The following is a 14,716-nucleotide window of genomic DNA, read 5'->3' as shown; positions in this document are numbered from 1 at the left end:
ACTGGCGTAACAATTGATGCAACTGTTTGATGGATTTGTAGAGTAACGCAACGCTAATGGTTCCAAATTAATCTGCAACGTTGCCATATTGTGAAATTTTGATTCCCCACAGAGGCTGAAGGAGTTCTGGAGAGTATACCATTACAGAATGTAGTAAATTTGCTTTATTTCGACCTAAAGAATAGCGCTCTGTTGTCCGTGTGCGCCATTTTTAAAACACTATATATATATATATATATATATATATATATATATCGGGTGTTCTTAAACTGGCCCCCACGGACCACAGAGCATTATTCTACAAATCAAAATAAAGTAAAATATATATATATATATATATCTTTGTATACCTTTCGGAGACACAAATTGCACTATGTGGCAACGTTGCAAATAAAGAACCATAGATTAGATATACCAATCTATCAAATAGTTATATCGATTCTTTCCAGATGGCAGCTATACTCGGCAGGTATACATAGTGTAGTAATCGATTCAACTGCTTGTATTCATAGAGCAATACTAATGACTCCAAGTTAATCTGCGACGTTGCCACATTGTGAAATGTTGATTCCTCATAGCGGCTGAAAGAGGCTTCGGAAGGTATACCATCGTATAACATTTTCGATTTATTTTGGCCTGTAGAATAGTGCTCTGTGGTCCGTGGGCGCCATTCGTTTTTTCTTTCTTTCTTTTTTTTCCTAAGCACCTTGTAACCTTTTGTAAAATCTGCAATCTTTAGGATGTTGATTTTGAAGTTCTTTTGCTTTTATTGTGCGCATATAACAATATTCATATTTAATTATTTATACAGAGAGATAGTATTCAGTTTAAATGTTTCATTTGTAGCTTTCAACTCGACCAAATCTAGATATCCAGCGAGTCGTGGACTCTGTGAGATTGATTAGAAATGTTGACGAAAAAGCAAATATCACTGTGTTTTCTTTAGATGAAATAGCACCAATCTTCAACGACAACTACGTAACATATGAAGGATCTTTGACAACACCACCGTGCAATGAAGTGGTTACATTTCTCATATATCTGGATCCCTTGACTATCACCAGAGAACAGGTAAGATTTCTTTTCACCTATATCACCTATGTACTTCATTTTTCCATCATACCATTTACCTAATAATAATTACTAGCTGAATACCCGTTCTTCGCACGGGGAGAATACGTTTCATTTTGGACATAAAAGACAATGGAGCCCAAGTTTGAATTTAAACGACATCGGAAGTGTTAGTATTCATCTTAGCGACCGCGAAAACTATTGGTCACTTTCGATCATTTATATATATCAGTTGGCCTAACGACGCTTGTACTCCTCCGCAAAATAATTCATATGATTTGATTATTACTTTCACTATGAAGATCCATATAAAACTGCTATTTTATTATAAATGACAAAAATATAATACGGATTATATAATAATACTGCAGTCGAGTGTGGTTAATGAAACAATAGAAGTAAACACTAATCATGCGCAGTATTATGGCGCCAATTCAACTGTGGAGGCGTGTTCTGCTTTTAAAGCCTGAAAGACGACTGACATGAATCCGGTTCCACGAGTGCTGCGGTGAAACACCAACAAGGTAAACCTTTACTCACTAAGCAACAACTGTTTATCAGCGAAATTCAAACATTTTTCTTTTAATCTTTCGAGTTTATTCTTTCTTTTCTGCTGCTGCTGTAAGTATCTGGACAACACGAGACAGTATTGTCAAAATGCACGTGTATAATTTGCTCCTCCCCGTGGGGAGTGATACATCACTAGCCAATCGTATTTGTGATAAGCGGAAGGATACAAATATTTGGTTTATCAGAGTTCAGAGCTTACGCTGAACAGGGAATAGTATGAATTAAGAAAGTATTGAGTATGTAGCCATTGCAATAAATTAAAACTCAACTTTGTTGGCATTTAACGCTTACACGTTGTTTGTGCTCTTTGAACTACTTTATTTCAACAATTCGATTAAAAATACATCAGTTATTTACTTTTAAGTAAACAATCCAGTCGAGGTTAACACATATTTCGTTTCCAAGTTCCTGTTTTATGTTGTCTTCCCATTTTCTTCTAAACTTACCTAGATGTTACTTAGGATTAGATTTCTCGGCTTTCGACATCTATGGCTATGTTAGCCCGTCACGTTTTGAGGGATGACGTCCCTCGGCGATTACACTATCCGAGAAAAGGGAAGAAAGAAAGAATTGGGAAAGGAAGGAAGCGACCTAGAACCTGTATGTTAGGTACATCTGGGCATTTACCTGGTGTGAAACGAGGAAAACTCAGGAAAATCTCACCAGTTTCATATCTATTTATATGCTTATATAATATGTAACTATTATTATATTATTATTATTATTATTATTATTATTATTATTATTATTATTATTATTATTATTATTATTATTATTATTATTATTATTATTATTATTATTTTATTATTATTATTAAGATCATGGACTAAGAACACGATTATAATTACAGGGCCCCCTCATTTACTTTAGTTTCTTTTGTGGCCATTATATCTAAGTTTTTGTTTGCTTGCTTTTCTAACTTTTGTACGTTAACTTGTATATCTTTTCCAACTAGTATATTTTATTTAGTTTTTTACAACTTTTCTTTTTAAATTTTATACATTATACAAAATGACTAAGCTATATGTTAAAAAAGTTACAGAACTAAATAAAATATATTAGTTGGAAAATATATATAAATTTCAAAAGTAAATAAAAAATATACAAAATAAATAAGTTTGTTATTTTTTTCTTCTTGTATTAGTTTTGAAAAACAGTGAAACAGTATCACAATATTGCGAGCGGTGATGATATTTAGTAAGAAACAAGCAAAAAGGCTAATACTCACCGAAAAAATAGCAGAGTTTTCTTCTCCATGTAAGAAGCGCTTTCGGAAGAATCTTCTTCCATCTTCAGCTTACTTAAAATTCAAAGAGGATTAAAAACATGAAGGAGAATGTAGAAGAGCAAAAAATGTTTAAAAGGATTAAGGAATGTAAATCACAAATCTTCTGTCAAAAATTAAACACATACAAATAGACATTCATTATCATTGTTCACTGCTGTTCACTGTTTTCTTTCCTTGCTTTTCAGATGACGAAAGTATGTAGTATAAAGATTACTCCAAATCATATTTATTTCTCCTTTCTCTAAATTAATTATAGGTTTCTCTTTATAGATGTAATATGATTCTTTGAGTTTTCGTTCCGTTGCTGTTCTTGCTTTCTCTATTAAACATGAATCTGCGATGTTATGGTTATAATCTATAAGAGTGTTGCCAGACCAGATAACTTTTGCAGGCTCCGAGATTTCAATGTACGAATGTGTTCAGTTATTCTAGTGTAAATATTCTCTTTTTATTTGACCTATATATACTTTATCACACTGACATTTTACACGATAGAGACCACTCTTTTGAATTTTAAGTAAGCTGAAGATGGAATAAGGTTCTTCCGAAAACGTTTCTTACATGTAGAAGAAAACTCTGCTAGTTTTTGCGGTGAATATTAGCCTTTTTGCTTGTTTCTTACTGACAGTGAAACAGGTTTACTCTCACCAATTTTAATGAAGAGACTTCAATTTTTGTTATTATTTCAACTAAATTTACACTTGTATGTTGACATTTTATCTCTGTAGACTGCAATTAGTCTCAACCCTTCGCAAACTAGTGTTTACAGCACTGTTTGGAGTGATAGGTACACTTGGAGTGACCTAACATTGAACTAAAGAATTGCATTATCACAGTTTTATCATTAACAACTACCAATTGAATACTAAATCAAGTTACTTCTTAATATTTTTCTTACTTTTAGTTCACACTCAAATTAACACTATTTCAATTCTAAATGTTAATGAGTATTATTCTTTTTTATCTTCTTTCCAGTTGGGACAGTTCCGCTCAGTAAGAAGCAAAGAAGGTGACACCCTATTGTCAAATTTTAGACCTGTCCAAAAATTAAACGGTCGACAGATAGCTTATGTACGCTAATGATGAAAGCACTTCGTTAAATTAACTGTCTATTATTATTTTGTATATTATTCTATTATTCTGGATAAAAAAAAAAAAAAAATCTATAAATTGAAGTTGACAGTATAATTTCATACTGTACAATCGACAGCAATATTCCATACTGATCTCCGCTGTATAATCTTTTATTAACATTTTAGGAGTGAGTTGACCCATTTCAGTACAAATTTTTTCGCTGTGGACAGAATACAAATCTACTAGTTACCATAAAAATCGAACTAAAAATTGTGTATTATTTCAAAAATTATTGATAAAATAGAATACTGTTGTTCACTTTTGTTTGAATGTATGTTTAACAAAGTACAAAATGTATCTGTCCATACGCAAACGTGAAGTTACTGTACGAGAATTTAGAAAATACTTTTTTTTTTTTTTTTTTTTTTTTTAAATTTAAGTCTCATAGAAAAAAGAGCAAACGTTTCAGTCCCTTTTTTTGGATCATCTTTTAGAATACTTTGGAAACTATTGTTTCTTTCATCCTTCAACTTTCTTTAGTTACGAAAGACGGAAACTTATTCCTGGAATACACAGACAATTTCGGATCCATTTAATATATAGATAGGATGCTGGTGAACCCGAATTACTTATTTCGTATTTTTATGACTAATTTTAGCATAAATCTTTTTTTTTTTTTTTTTTTTAATTTGTAACATGATGTTTGGAAATGACTGGAATTGTTAGTAAAGCACAATTGCAGATACTAGTTAAGTAGGCGTATATTTTTAAAAATGTGAGTGCGAAATATTGTATTATTGTAAACTGAATTTCCTCGTTATCTACAACTTTACTTAGGCCTCCAAATCTGATAACGTTTGGTATAGCATCCCCAAAGCTACTATGAGTTGGCTATAAGAGATCCACAGTAGCTTAATAATAATAATAACATAAAAAAAGTATTACAGAACATCAAATAAAGAAAGTTAAGAAAAAAAAAATCATGAGCTATATACAAATAGCGTGCATAAAACTCTAAAGTAAATATGAAACAATGAAAAACCAATTACAAATTTAATAATCAGAAACATGTTCGCAAAAATAGTACATTATGTTTTTTTTTTAAAAAAATACCCTTGTACTTACTTATGTTTTAAAGGCAATTCTACTCATTGATAAAAATAATTAAATTTTAAAGTATAAACATTGTCATTATCTTTAAAATTTATTCATATTTGAATACAAAAGAGACATTTCAGAATTTTGTATTATAGATTAATAATAGTATTCAATTCAAGATTTTGATTAGTTTGCAAAATTTAGCAATAGAATGGAAGTACTAGTAAATAACGAAGTGTTAAGACCATTGTTGATCTGGAAGTAAGTTTAAACATCATCTTTAATATAATATTAGCAAAATATTAGAGTTAGCGGTAATAGCGAAATTCTAGAAGCAATTTAAACGGTATAAGTTGATCCTAGGAATAGTGATTAACAAAACGAAAAGATTTGAACATACCTAGAAGATGTGAAGTGTTACAACCAATGTCAATATTTAAAGTGAAATTATCTTTTTCTTTTCCACATGTGGTTGTCCAGTATATTTTTTAATGGTATACAATACCGGCACTTGTATGACTTTTCAATATATTCATTCATATGAAAACCTTATTTAGTTTTTTGCTGATATTAGGGACATTTCAATGTCTTCATTTCATTTATTTCTTTCATATCCCTACTTGAATGTATTTTGCTCTCATCATCATCATCATCATCATCATCATCATAAGTATTCTGCCATTATTGGCAGGTCACTTGCTGCAACTGAGAAGCTTCCATGCTTCATGGTCTTCCGCTAACCTATTCGTCTTCACGTATGATTGTTCTATATTGATATCGTCTATTAATTGTAGTATCCTTCGCTCCCTCCCTCTTTTTCCTGTCACCACACCCTCTAGCAAGTCCCTCATAATACAGTTCCTTCTTAGCCAATGTCCCAACCAGTTTCTCTTTCTCTTCTTAATAATATCTAAAATTGTTCTTTTTTCTGTTGCCATTTCTAACACCTCATTCTTTTTTCGCTCGATCCAGCTATTTCTTTCCATTTTTATCCATACCCACATTTCGAAAACTTCCAGTCGTTTTTCATCATTCTTGCGTAATGTCCATGTTTCTGACACTTATAGTACAATACTCCACTGTCTCAAAACGTTTATGAGTCTTTTTTCAACTCTTTATTCAAATTCCTACAAAACAGACTTTTCTTCCTCCTAAAGGTTTCTTTTGCCATTCCTTACCTTGCTTTTATTTCACGTTCACATTTCATATCATCACTAATTACAGCACCCAAGTATCGAAAACTAATCACCTGTTCTATTTCCCCCCTTTTACTTCTATATTTGACACCGAATCTTATATAAACAGACTAAAAGTTAACAATGGCGCTGTTTTTAACAGATGTTATTAAAGATCTTGTGCTGATAATTATGTCAGAAAACTATTTGAGAAATATCTAAGTTTAATAACAATTGGTATTCCGATAAATCTAAGACCTAAATTTTGCAAATTTTCCTATTTTGCCGGGTTTATTAACATCAAATTCATGCCACTCATTAATGGCAAGTCTCTTCAAGCATTTTTTTAAAAAAAATTACGAGTTGCTCAAACAAATATAACCTATTTGTATGATGATATCAATAAATCATATATAGCAAAACCAGTATTTATGATATTATTATACATAATGCTTAGAAATTTTAGTATTCTTACTTGTTATAATTAGTTTTGTACATTTTCGTCATGACATGTTGTAATTCTATCAATTTAGAGCTCTTCTTTAGAGGTGGAAATCACCTTGAAATCAGTATTTCTTCTTGCAAATTTTGTGTAGGAGGACAAAATCAAAATATGAGGGAGATGCACTAGGACGCTATTTTGATATATTGACAAGAACAATTTAATTTTTCCTAGTTCTGAGGATGGGTGGGAAATGGCGTGGAAGAAATAATACTTGAAAATTTGTTTTGAGAAGTTGACAAGATATTTGAAAAGACTTAAAGAAAAAATAGTGGCAGCTCTTAAGGGAAGTTACATTTTGGTAAAAATTGATAAAAGTTTTATTGCTTCAAACTAAGGGAAGAGAATTAGCTAATGTACTAATTTTGTATCAAATGTAAGAATTAATACATCAGGTAAGTTTCCTTCTCTTAATTTCAAACGATAAAAGCTTAGTTTCTACCCATATGACTTCTCCTAAGAGCTGCTACTAGAAAAGATAATACATTCATCCCATTTGTTTGTAACTGGCAAATAAAAAGAGCAAATTTTTCGGAAAAAGTAAAGAAAAGAGAAATTAAATCCTGGAAAAGTCTTCAAAAAAATGAACAACATTTGATGTAATTGGGAGAAAAACCTTATCTTTTGAAAATTTAACACAATGTTTAACATGTTATCAGGGAGGACAAGGTGTTTGGTTTGTTAATACTTACATTTGTTTAAAAATTCGCATTTTTTGTTAAAACAGTTAAAAAAAGAAAGCATCTAATCATGTTAGTATTTTTGCTTCACATAAATCATAATCATGCTACCGAAGTACAAGTACAAGTTTGATTTTCATGAAGTACAAGTTTGATTTTCTTAGAATGATATAAAACAATTGTATGTATTTGTTGTTATAATAATGTATTATCTATAAATTTAGGATAAGAACTCATTGTATTATATTGCACTTAGGTATGAAGTACATTATTATTGAATAAAGAAAAAAAGAAAGAAAAAACACGTTAAACCAAAGTTAATTACGAAAATGGTCAAAGAGTTGTTTGTTCTTTTCTGTTCTCTTTAAAGCACTAGTTTGTTTTATACTTTATGATGTTTTCATGAATACGAATATGAATCAATTGGAATTATATTCGAATTAAAGAAGGGAACAACTATGTTTGTAACACACCAGACCCTCTGTAGGTGCGTATTTTATAATACACAAAGAGTGAAAAAGTGACTGACTGGGCCGAGACTCAAACCCGGGACTTCCGGCATACCGTGCCGATGCGTTAACTACTACGCCACCCAGTCCGCTTCCCAAAACAGCCACCCACTCTCTCACACTCGAGGTAGTGGTTAACGCATCGGTACGGTATGCCGGAGGTCCCGGGTTTGAGTTTCGGCCTAGTCCGTCACTTTTTTCACTCTTTGTGAGTTATATAATTGGAATTATTTTGGTGCTTCATATGTGTTTAGTTAGGTTTTCAATTCACTCCACTGACGTTTCGGAGCACCATGTGTTTTGAAATTTCAGCGAAATGGGTGTAAAACCAAATAAAACACGGATTATATATTAAAAACCATTCCAGCTAATTCATAATTTGTGTTTTATTCTTGTTTACACTTGATATATGATCTTTGTGTGTATGTGTTTTTACTGTATGTGTTCGTTAATTTATGTATTATGTGTATTTATATGTTGTATCTCATTTTGAATGTAACTATTTCTTATATGGTATTTAGACAGAAAACTTTCCATATAAGTACCTGAGAAAATTATTGTTTTTAAATGTTTTGTTTTCAACTTTCATATTCTTTTATTGCTGTACACAATTTCTCCCTTCTTTGTATCATTTTATTTTGTTCACTTTGAAATAAATATTTAAAAAGGAACGCATTTTTTTATTTTTTTTACATCTTTGTCAATGGTTGTAGCTGAATATTTAAAGATATACGTAGAATTCAAGCACCATATACTACAGGGTGCGGCACGTAAAACCGGCCCGTAAAGTGAACACATAAAATGAAATGTAATGTATTGAATATGATTAACTACAATACATAAATGAAATGTAATGTATTGAATATGACTACTCACCTTCACAGCAGCCTTCACAGCAGGTGCTGAAAGTGTTCTCCGCCCACTTCAACATACATGTGAGCACGATTGAGTAGATTCATATATGCCCTTGTCAGTTCTTGTGTTGTAATGCTATTGGTGACATCCTGGATCCTGGTCTTGAGTTCTTCAATTGTGTGTGGATTTGTTTCGTATACTCTTCCCTTTAACAGTCCCCACAAGTAAAAGTCACACGTGGACAAGTCTGGTGACCGAGCTGCCGTGTCGTGACAAAACGCTGTAACTTTGGCGAAGAAGTTTTGCGAAAATGAGCCTTAAAGTTTTCATCCGAAAATGTGATCTGTATCGTGTAGAACCAGTGTAACTAGGCAATAATGGTCAACCAATCACTTTTCACCAAATTTAATCACACAACATGCATTTACGTAACATTACATGTAACCACGTGTTTCCAAAGTCAAGATACACTATTTCTACACGATACAGATCACATTTTCGGATGAAAACTTTAAGGCTCATTTTCGCAAAACTTCTTCGCCAAAGTTACAGCGTTTTGTCACGACACGGCAGCGAGGAGGCCACAAGCCTTTGCTGATTGTCCTCTCTGGTGTAAACATCTCATGCACAAGGGACAATGATGCAGCTGATGTGTGGCATGTTGCACCGTCCTGCTGAAAGTAACATAACTGACGCTCCTCTTCGGTCAAGTGTGTATAAAACTCCTCCAGGATTCCCATATACACGTCACTGTTCACTGTCGTCTCAAAGAATATGGGCCCAATAACGCGTGTGGCGGAAATGGCACACCAAACACCAATCTTCTCATCATGCAAGGGTACCTGGTGGATTGCGTGTGGATTTTCTGTCGACCAATACCGGTTGTTTTGGGAATTTACGTACCCAGACAGGTGGAACCACGCCTCGTCACTCATGATGAGCATTAGTGGATCCAAGAAACCACTGGCAACATTGCTCAACAGTCATGAACAGAAATGCACCCTCTTCTGCAGGTCAGGCTCCTTCAGTTCTTGCACAACACTTATCCGGTACGGTTTTAACTTCAGTCCCCTTAAAACACGTCTGCAACTTCTCACTCGCATGAACCTGTTGACTCAATCTCCTGGTTGGCTTTCGAGGACTTCTTGTCATTATCTCCTCCACCTGCATCTTTAATTCAGGTGTGCAGACAGATGGTCGTCTGTTCCTGAGAGCATTTTGAACCGATCCTGTACGCCGCCATTTTTCAATCAATTCCTGAATGGTGCTTTTTGCTGGCACAGAACGTCCTGGAAATTTCTCCTGAAACAAATTCTTTGTTTTCACAAAAGATCCAGTGAGAATGAACCCTTCAACAATGGCAACACGCTCGGGTATCGAATACGGCATTATCACACACTGACACTCACCCGGCTTAACACAACGAGGCCTATTTCTCAACTGGTTTCGACAAGTTTCACTGGCTGCGGCTGCACGTGACTGCTGCAGGTCACGTAAGTCGACCCGACCTCGACACGCCATCTCTTGGTAGGAAGGTAGATTATTTAAGTGTTGCCAAAAACACAATATACCAGAATATTACAACGGGCCGGTTTTACGTGCCGCACCCTGTATAATACGTAAGTAAGTTACTACAGTTTAATCTTAGAGATCACGGTGATAGATTATGCTCAAATTTTCTAATGTCAAACCTGTTATCAGGACCGGCTCTACCATGTGTGAAACACGTGCATTTGCATGGGAAGGAATTTTCGAGCAGCGGCGAAATCTGTCATAACTATATTACTTAAAATAGGTAAATATTTCTTGTCGGAAACAGTTTCCATAATGATGATTATTAAATTTACTAAGCTGACCTATTTGAATACTACATTCATAAATCATGTGTAGGTCTCATTAGTTTAAGGTCACATGGACAGTGATAAAGTAAATGGTCAAACAAATTCCAAAATGAATTGCTTGATTCTTGTCAAATACAAGAATTCAATTCTCGAACAGTAGCGAACACCTGTTCCATTTAGTTAGTTATCACAGTTTTGTCACAAACAAGTTCTTTATCATCAAAGGTGGAAACATGTTTTAAAATTTTTTAACAGATGTACTAGAAAAATCAAGAAATCAAGATTAAAGAGCTAGTTACACCGAAATTGTAAACTGATATATCGAGATTGAAGCTCGATATTGAATTCTGTAAAACGGGATTACCATCTTTCCTCTGTAAGTGTGTTTGTGTTTTATCTTTCACTAATATCGTAGATTATTACTTAAAGAAAACAACAAACATAATGGGATTGCATTTGTAGTGTTTAGGCCTTTCTGAGTACAAGTCCACTTCCCTCCCCTTCGTTGTTCATGATGGGGTATCATACTTAAAATCGTGCTTTTAACATTTGTTCTTCCTGAGGAGAAAAAAGGGGGCGAGCGCAAAATGATACTATTGCACAGGGTGGCAAATTTGCCTAGGGCCGGCCCTACCTGTTACTTTAGTTATAACTAGACGTTCTATATCTTTTAACCCTCTTTTTTTCAATATTTCTTTCATCACTTTGAGAATAAGCTATATTAATAATCTAAAGGCCAAGTGTATTTTGTTAGTGCTTAGGGATACTTCGAAATTTACCATTTTAATACAAAAAATGATTTTTATTAAAAACAATGTCCGAAGGCGAAATGTAGACTGACACCTACGTTTCAGCATCTTGATACTATTGGTTTTTTCAGAGCATGTCTAAGATGTAGAAATGATTATGGATGAGCTAAAACGTAGAAATGATCAGGACTGCCTGTTTGTAGATATTTATTCTTCCTTCAAGCGACGATGATATTTCACAAAATGTAGTATGAAGCTTCCTCCAAATCATTAATTGAGAAACTATTTACAGATGAAGTGACAGAATTCTTTTATTCTTTGTCATTAAAACTTGAATATTAATAAATATGCACTTCTAAAGAGAACTACAGCTGCTAGAAGGTTGAGTGCTGCTCATTGTAGCTTCGGAACTAAGTGTAATTAAAAAAAAAAAAAAAAAAAAAAAATCTGACCAGAGAGAATCTTAAATAAATTAATAATAAACAATAATAAATATTTGTTTGCTATGATTAGATTTTATTTTTATTTAAGTTAAAACACTGAAATTTTCCAACTTCAAACTTTCATATTATTATGCTGTTTCTGTTTTCGTCCTTTTGCGAGTAATAACCATTATTCGAAGTCGCAGTTTAAGTATGCCAAGTCGACGATATCGCTAAAGATTCTTATAATGTAAAATTGGTTTTATAGATTGGCTTGTCCAATATGGACGAATAAGTAGACTTTTTTTCACTATTTATTAAGTATTTAAGGGGGAAATAAGTGGCGCCAAACGTAATTAAAGTGTGCCAAATATTTTTATAATTGTATCATACTAAAATTGGTATAAAGTAAAAATTGTTTAAAATTAAAATAATAATGAAAAATTAGAGCAAATCTCTCTTGAGTTCAGCGGCGACAGTGATAGTGTTAACATCCCCTGGTGTGTGATGCAGAAAAGTAAGGGGATTAAGTGAAAAGTGCACGTCATACATTCATTCCACACATTTACTCACAAATACATCTACACTCACACACAATTACTCTATTCATCTATATTTAATTTAATTTTCACTTTTTCCCAATTTTACACCTTGACTAACTGGGTAGTTGGCCCTCTTCGTCCCGCTGGACCCCCTTCCCGATTTTGACTTCAATTCATTCCTATTTTGGCAATTTTAAAATTAACCTGACTTTGACATATTTTTTTTATATATTACATGCATCTACTGAAATTTATTTTCAACTGCTGTCAATTTCTTTACACTATAATTCAGGCACTTCGACTTTACTGTCGGCCAACCATTGCAAATGGCGATGTCCGCCATTTGCAAACTTTTGTGCACTTTATTATACAAATAAATCAATTTCTACACAAATAAGTTAATATTTCTGCATTTATAGCACATTTGACCTTAGTTGTTGGTGCACCTAATTATTAAACACCATTAATGGTGACGAAGACAAGACAAGACAATTCTCTCTTATAATTAGCTTCCCTTTGTCGCCATCTTAATTCCCTTTCATGTTCTTATATAATTATTTTTTGTTTGTTCATTGTTACTAGGTTACTGAATGGGATGAAGAATAATCATTGTTTCAACTCAAAACATTTATTCTACAAACAAGTAATCGAGAATAATTCTTTTCTTCAATTGAACTTAAACTCGCCTAATTCCTTTCCATACTTTAACTCTAAAGAAGACAGTAGAAGTTGCTGAAATTTCAATCTTCCATAATTAGTATTCAGTTTTGAATATTTGTTTTATGAAGATCATTTTACGTTTTGGTTGCTTGCATTTGCGTGATCCTCATCAACACTATCATGTAAATATCTTATAATTTGTTTTTTGTTATAGTGAAGCATGTCTGTAATCGTACTAGTACTTAACGGAGTTACGTTAAAACGTAAAAAAAAAAAAAAAATACCGTAAAAATTTTAGAACCACGGGAATTTTAACATATAATTCGACATCTTTAATAAGCTGAATCAGTGCTGACCCTAAATATCTTCTTCCTTCTCGTCTCATGACCTTGTATCGTTGAACTTGTCCAAATTCAACTGGCCACAAGAAAAGAAGAGAGATAATCTTTGTAGGACAGTTACGTTAATTTTAACGGAAATTTATTATTATTATTATTATTATTATTATTATTATTATTATTATTATTATTATTATTATTATTACCAAACACGCATATTCTGCGCAAGCGCAGGATACTCTTGTTGTCTGAATTATTGAATATGATACAAAATTAAAAATATTTATGGCTACCAAAGTAGTTTTAATAACACGTTAATACTATCTTTAAGAATTCCTCCATAATTACTCGAATTTAAGACGTCCTCGAATCTAAGACGGACCCCGATTTCACTGGGTTCAATTAAGGAAAAATAGTAGTATGTTCCGTTTTTACTATTACTAAAGCGCTCTTTGATATTGGTAATTTTCGGTGATTTTTGTATCTCTCTCCCCCCTTCCCATGTTGCGGGGCATGGCATGATAAAAATTATCCCAGGCCCGAATGTCATGTATGTTGAAAATTTGATCGAGATCGGTTGGGTAGTTCAAGAGTTAAGTTCTATTTATTTTTATATAATAATCTCCCTCCCCCTCCCCTAGGTTATACCGTCAAAGTGAAAATATTAAAAAAAAAAAAAAAATTCAGGCTCGAACATCATCTATGTTGAAAATTTGATCGAGATCGGTCGGGTGATTCAAGAGTTAATAAGTTTATTCATTTTCATATATTTACCCTTCTCCCCTCTCCTCTCCTAAGTTCTACCATCAAAATGAAATAATAAAATACTTTCCAGGTTCGAACTTCATCTATGTTGAAAATTTGATTGAGATCGATAGGGTGGTTCAAGAGTTATTAACTCACGAACATGGTCACTTTTATTTTTATATTTATTGATTTTTGTGCGTCTCCCCCTCCTCTCCCTCCCCTAAGTTCTACCGTCAAAATGAATAGCTAAAAACACTCGCAGGCCAGAAATGCATCTACTTCAAAAATTTGATAGAGATCGGTCGGGTAGTTCAAGAGATTATCGGACATAAACATAGTCACTTTCAATTTGAATCTGAAGTTTTTTGTTCACAGACACCGCTATTGATATATAGAGTATTCTTCTTTTTCTTCTTCTTCTTCTTACTATTATTATTATTATTATTATTATTATTATTATTATTATTATTATTATTATTATTATTATTATTATTATTATTATTATTATTATTATTATTTTTGGGTTAGAAACGTTTGTAGAATATAGTAACTTATTTTCTAATATTTACGGTGCACTGTGGAAAAGACACACATT

At 32.8% G+C, this 14,716-nt stretch overlaps 1 protein-coding gene across 1 annotated transcript in view; it reads left to right on the top strand.

Moving 5' to 3' along the window:
- Positions 1 to 8,642, top strand: part of LOC145678801 (carbonic anhydrase 2-like) — a 53,795-nt gene extending 45,153 nt beyond the window's left edge. The window contains exons 7-8 of the mRNA XM_081749318.1: positions 847 to 1,071; positions 3,905 to 8,642. Coding sequence (XP_081605444.1) covers positions 847 to 1,071; positions 3,905 to 4,009 — 330 coding nt within the window. The 3' untranslated portion in view covers positions 4,010 to 8,642. The remainder of the gene's footprint in view (positions 1 to 846; positions 1,072 to 3,904) is intronic.
- Positions 8,643 to 14,716: the final 6,074 nt, after the last annotated feature.

The sequence above is a fragment of the Thermobia domestica genome, chromosome 2 (genome assembly GCF_964235325.1).
Source record: "Thermobia domestica chromosome 2, izTheDome1.hap1.1, whole genome shotgun sequence".
Classification (NCBI taxonomy): Eukaryota; Metazoa; Arthropoda; class Insecta; order Zygentoma; family Lepismatidae; genus Thermobia; species Thermobia domestica.
Note: the sequence above shows the minus strand (reverse complement) of the source record. Positions and strands in the feature narration are given on the sequence as shown.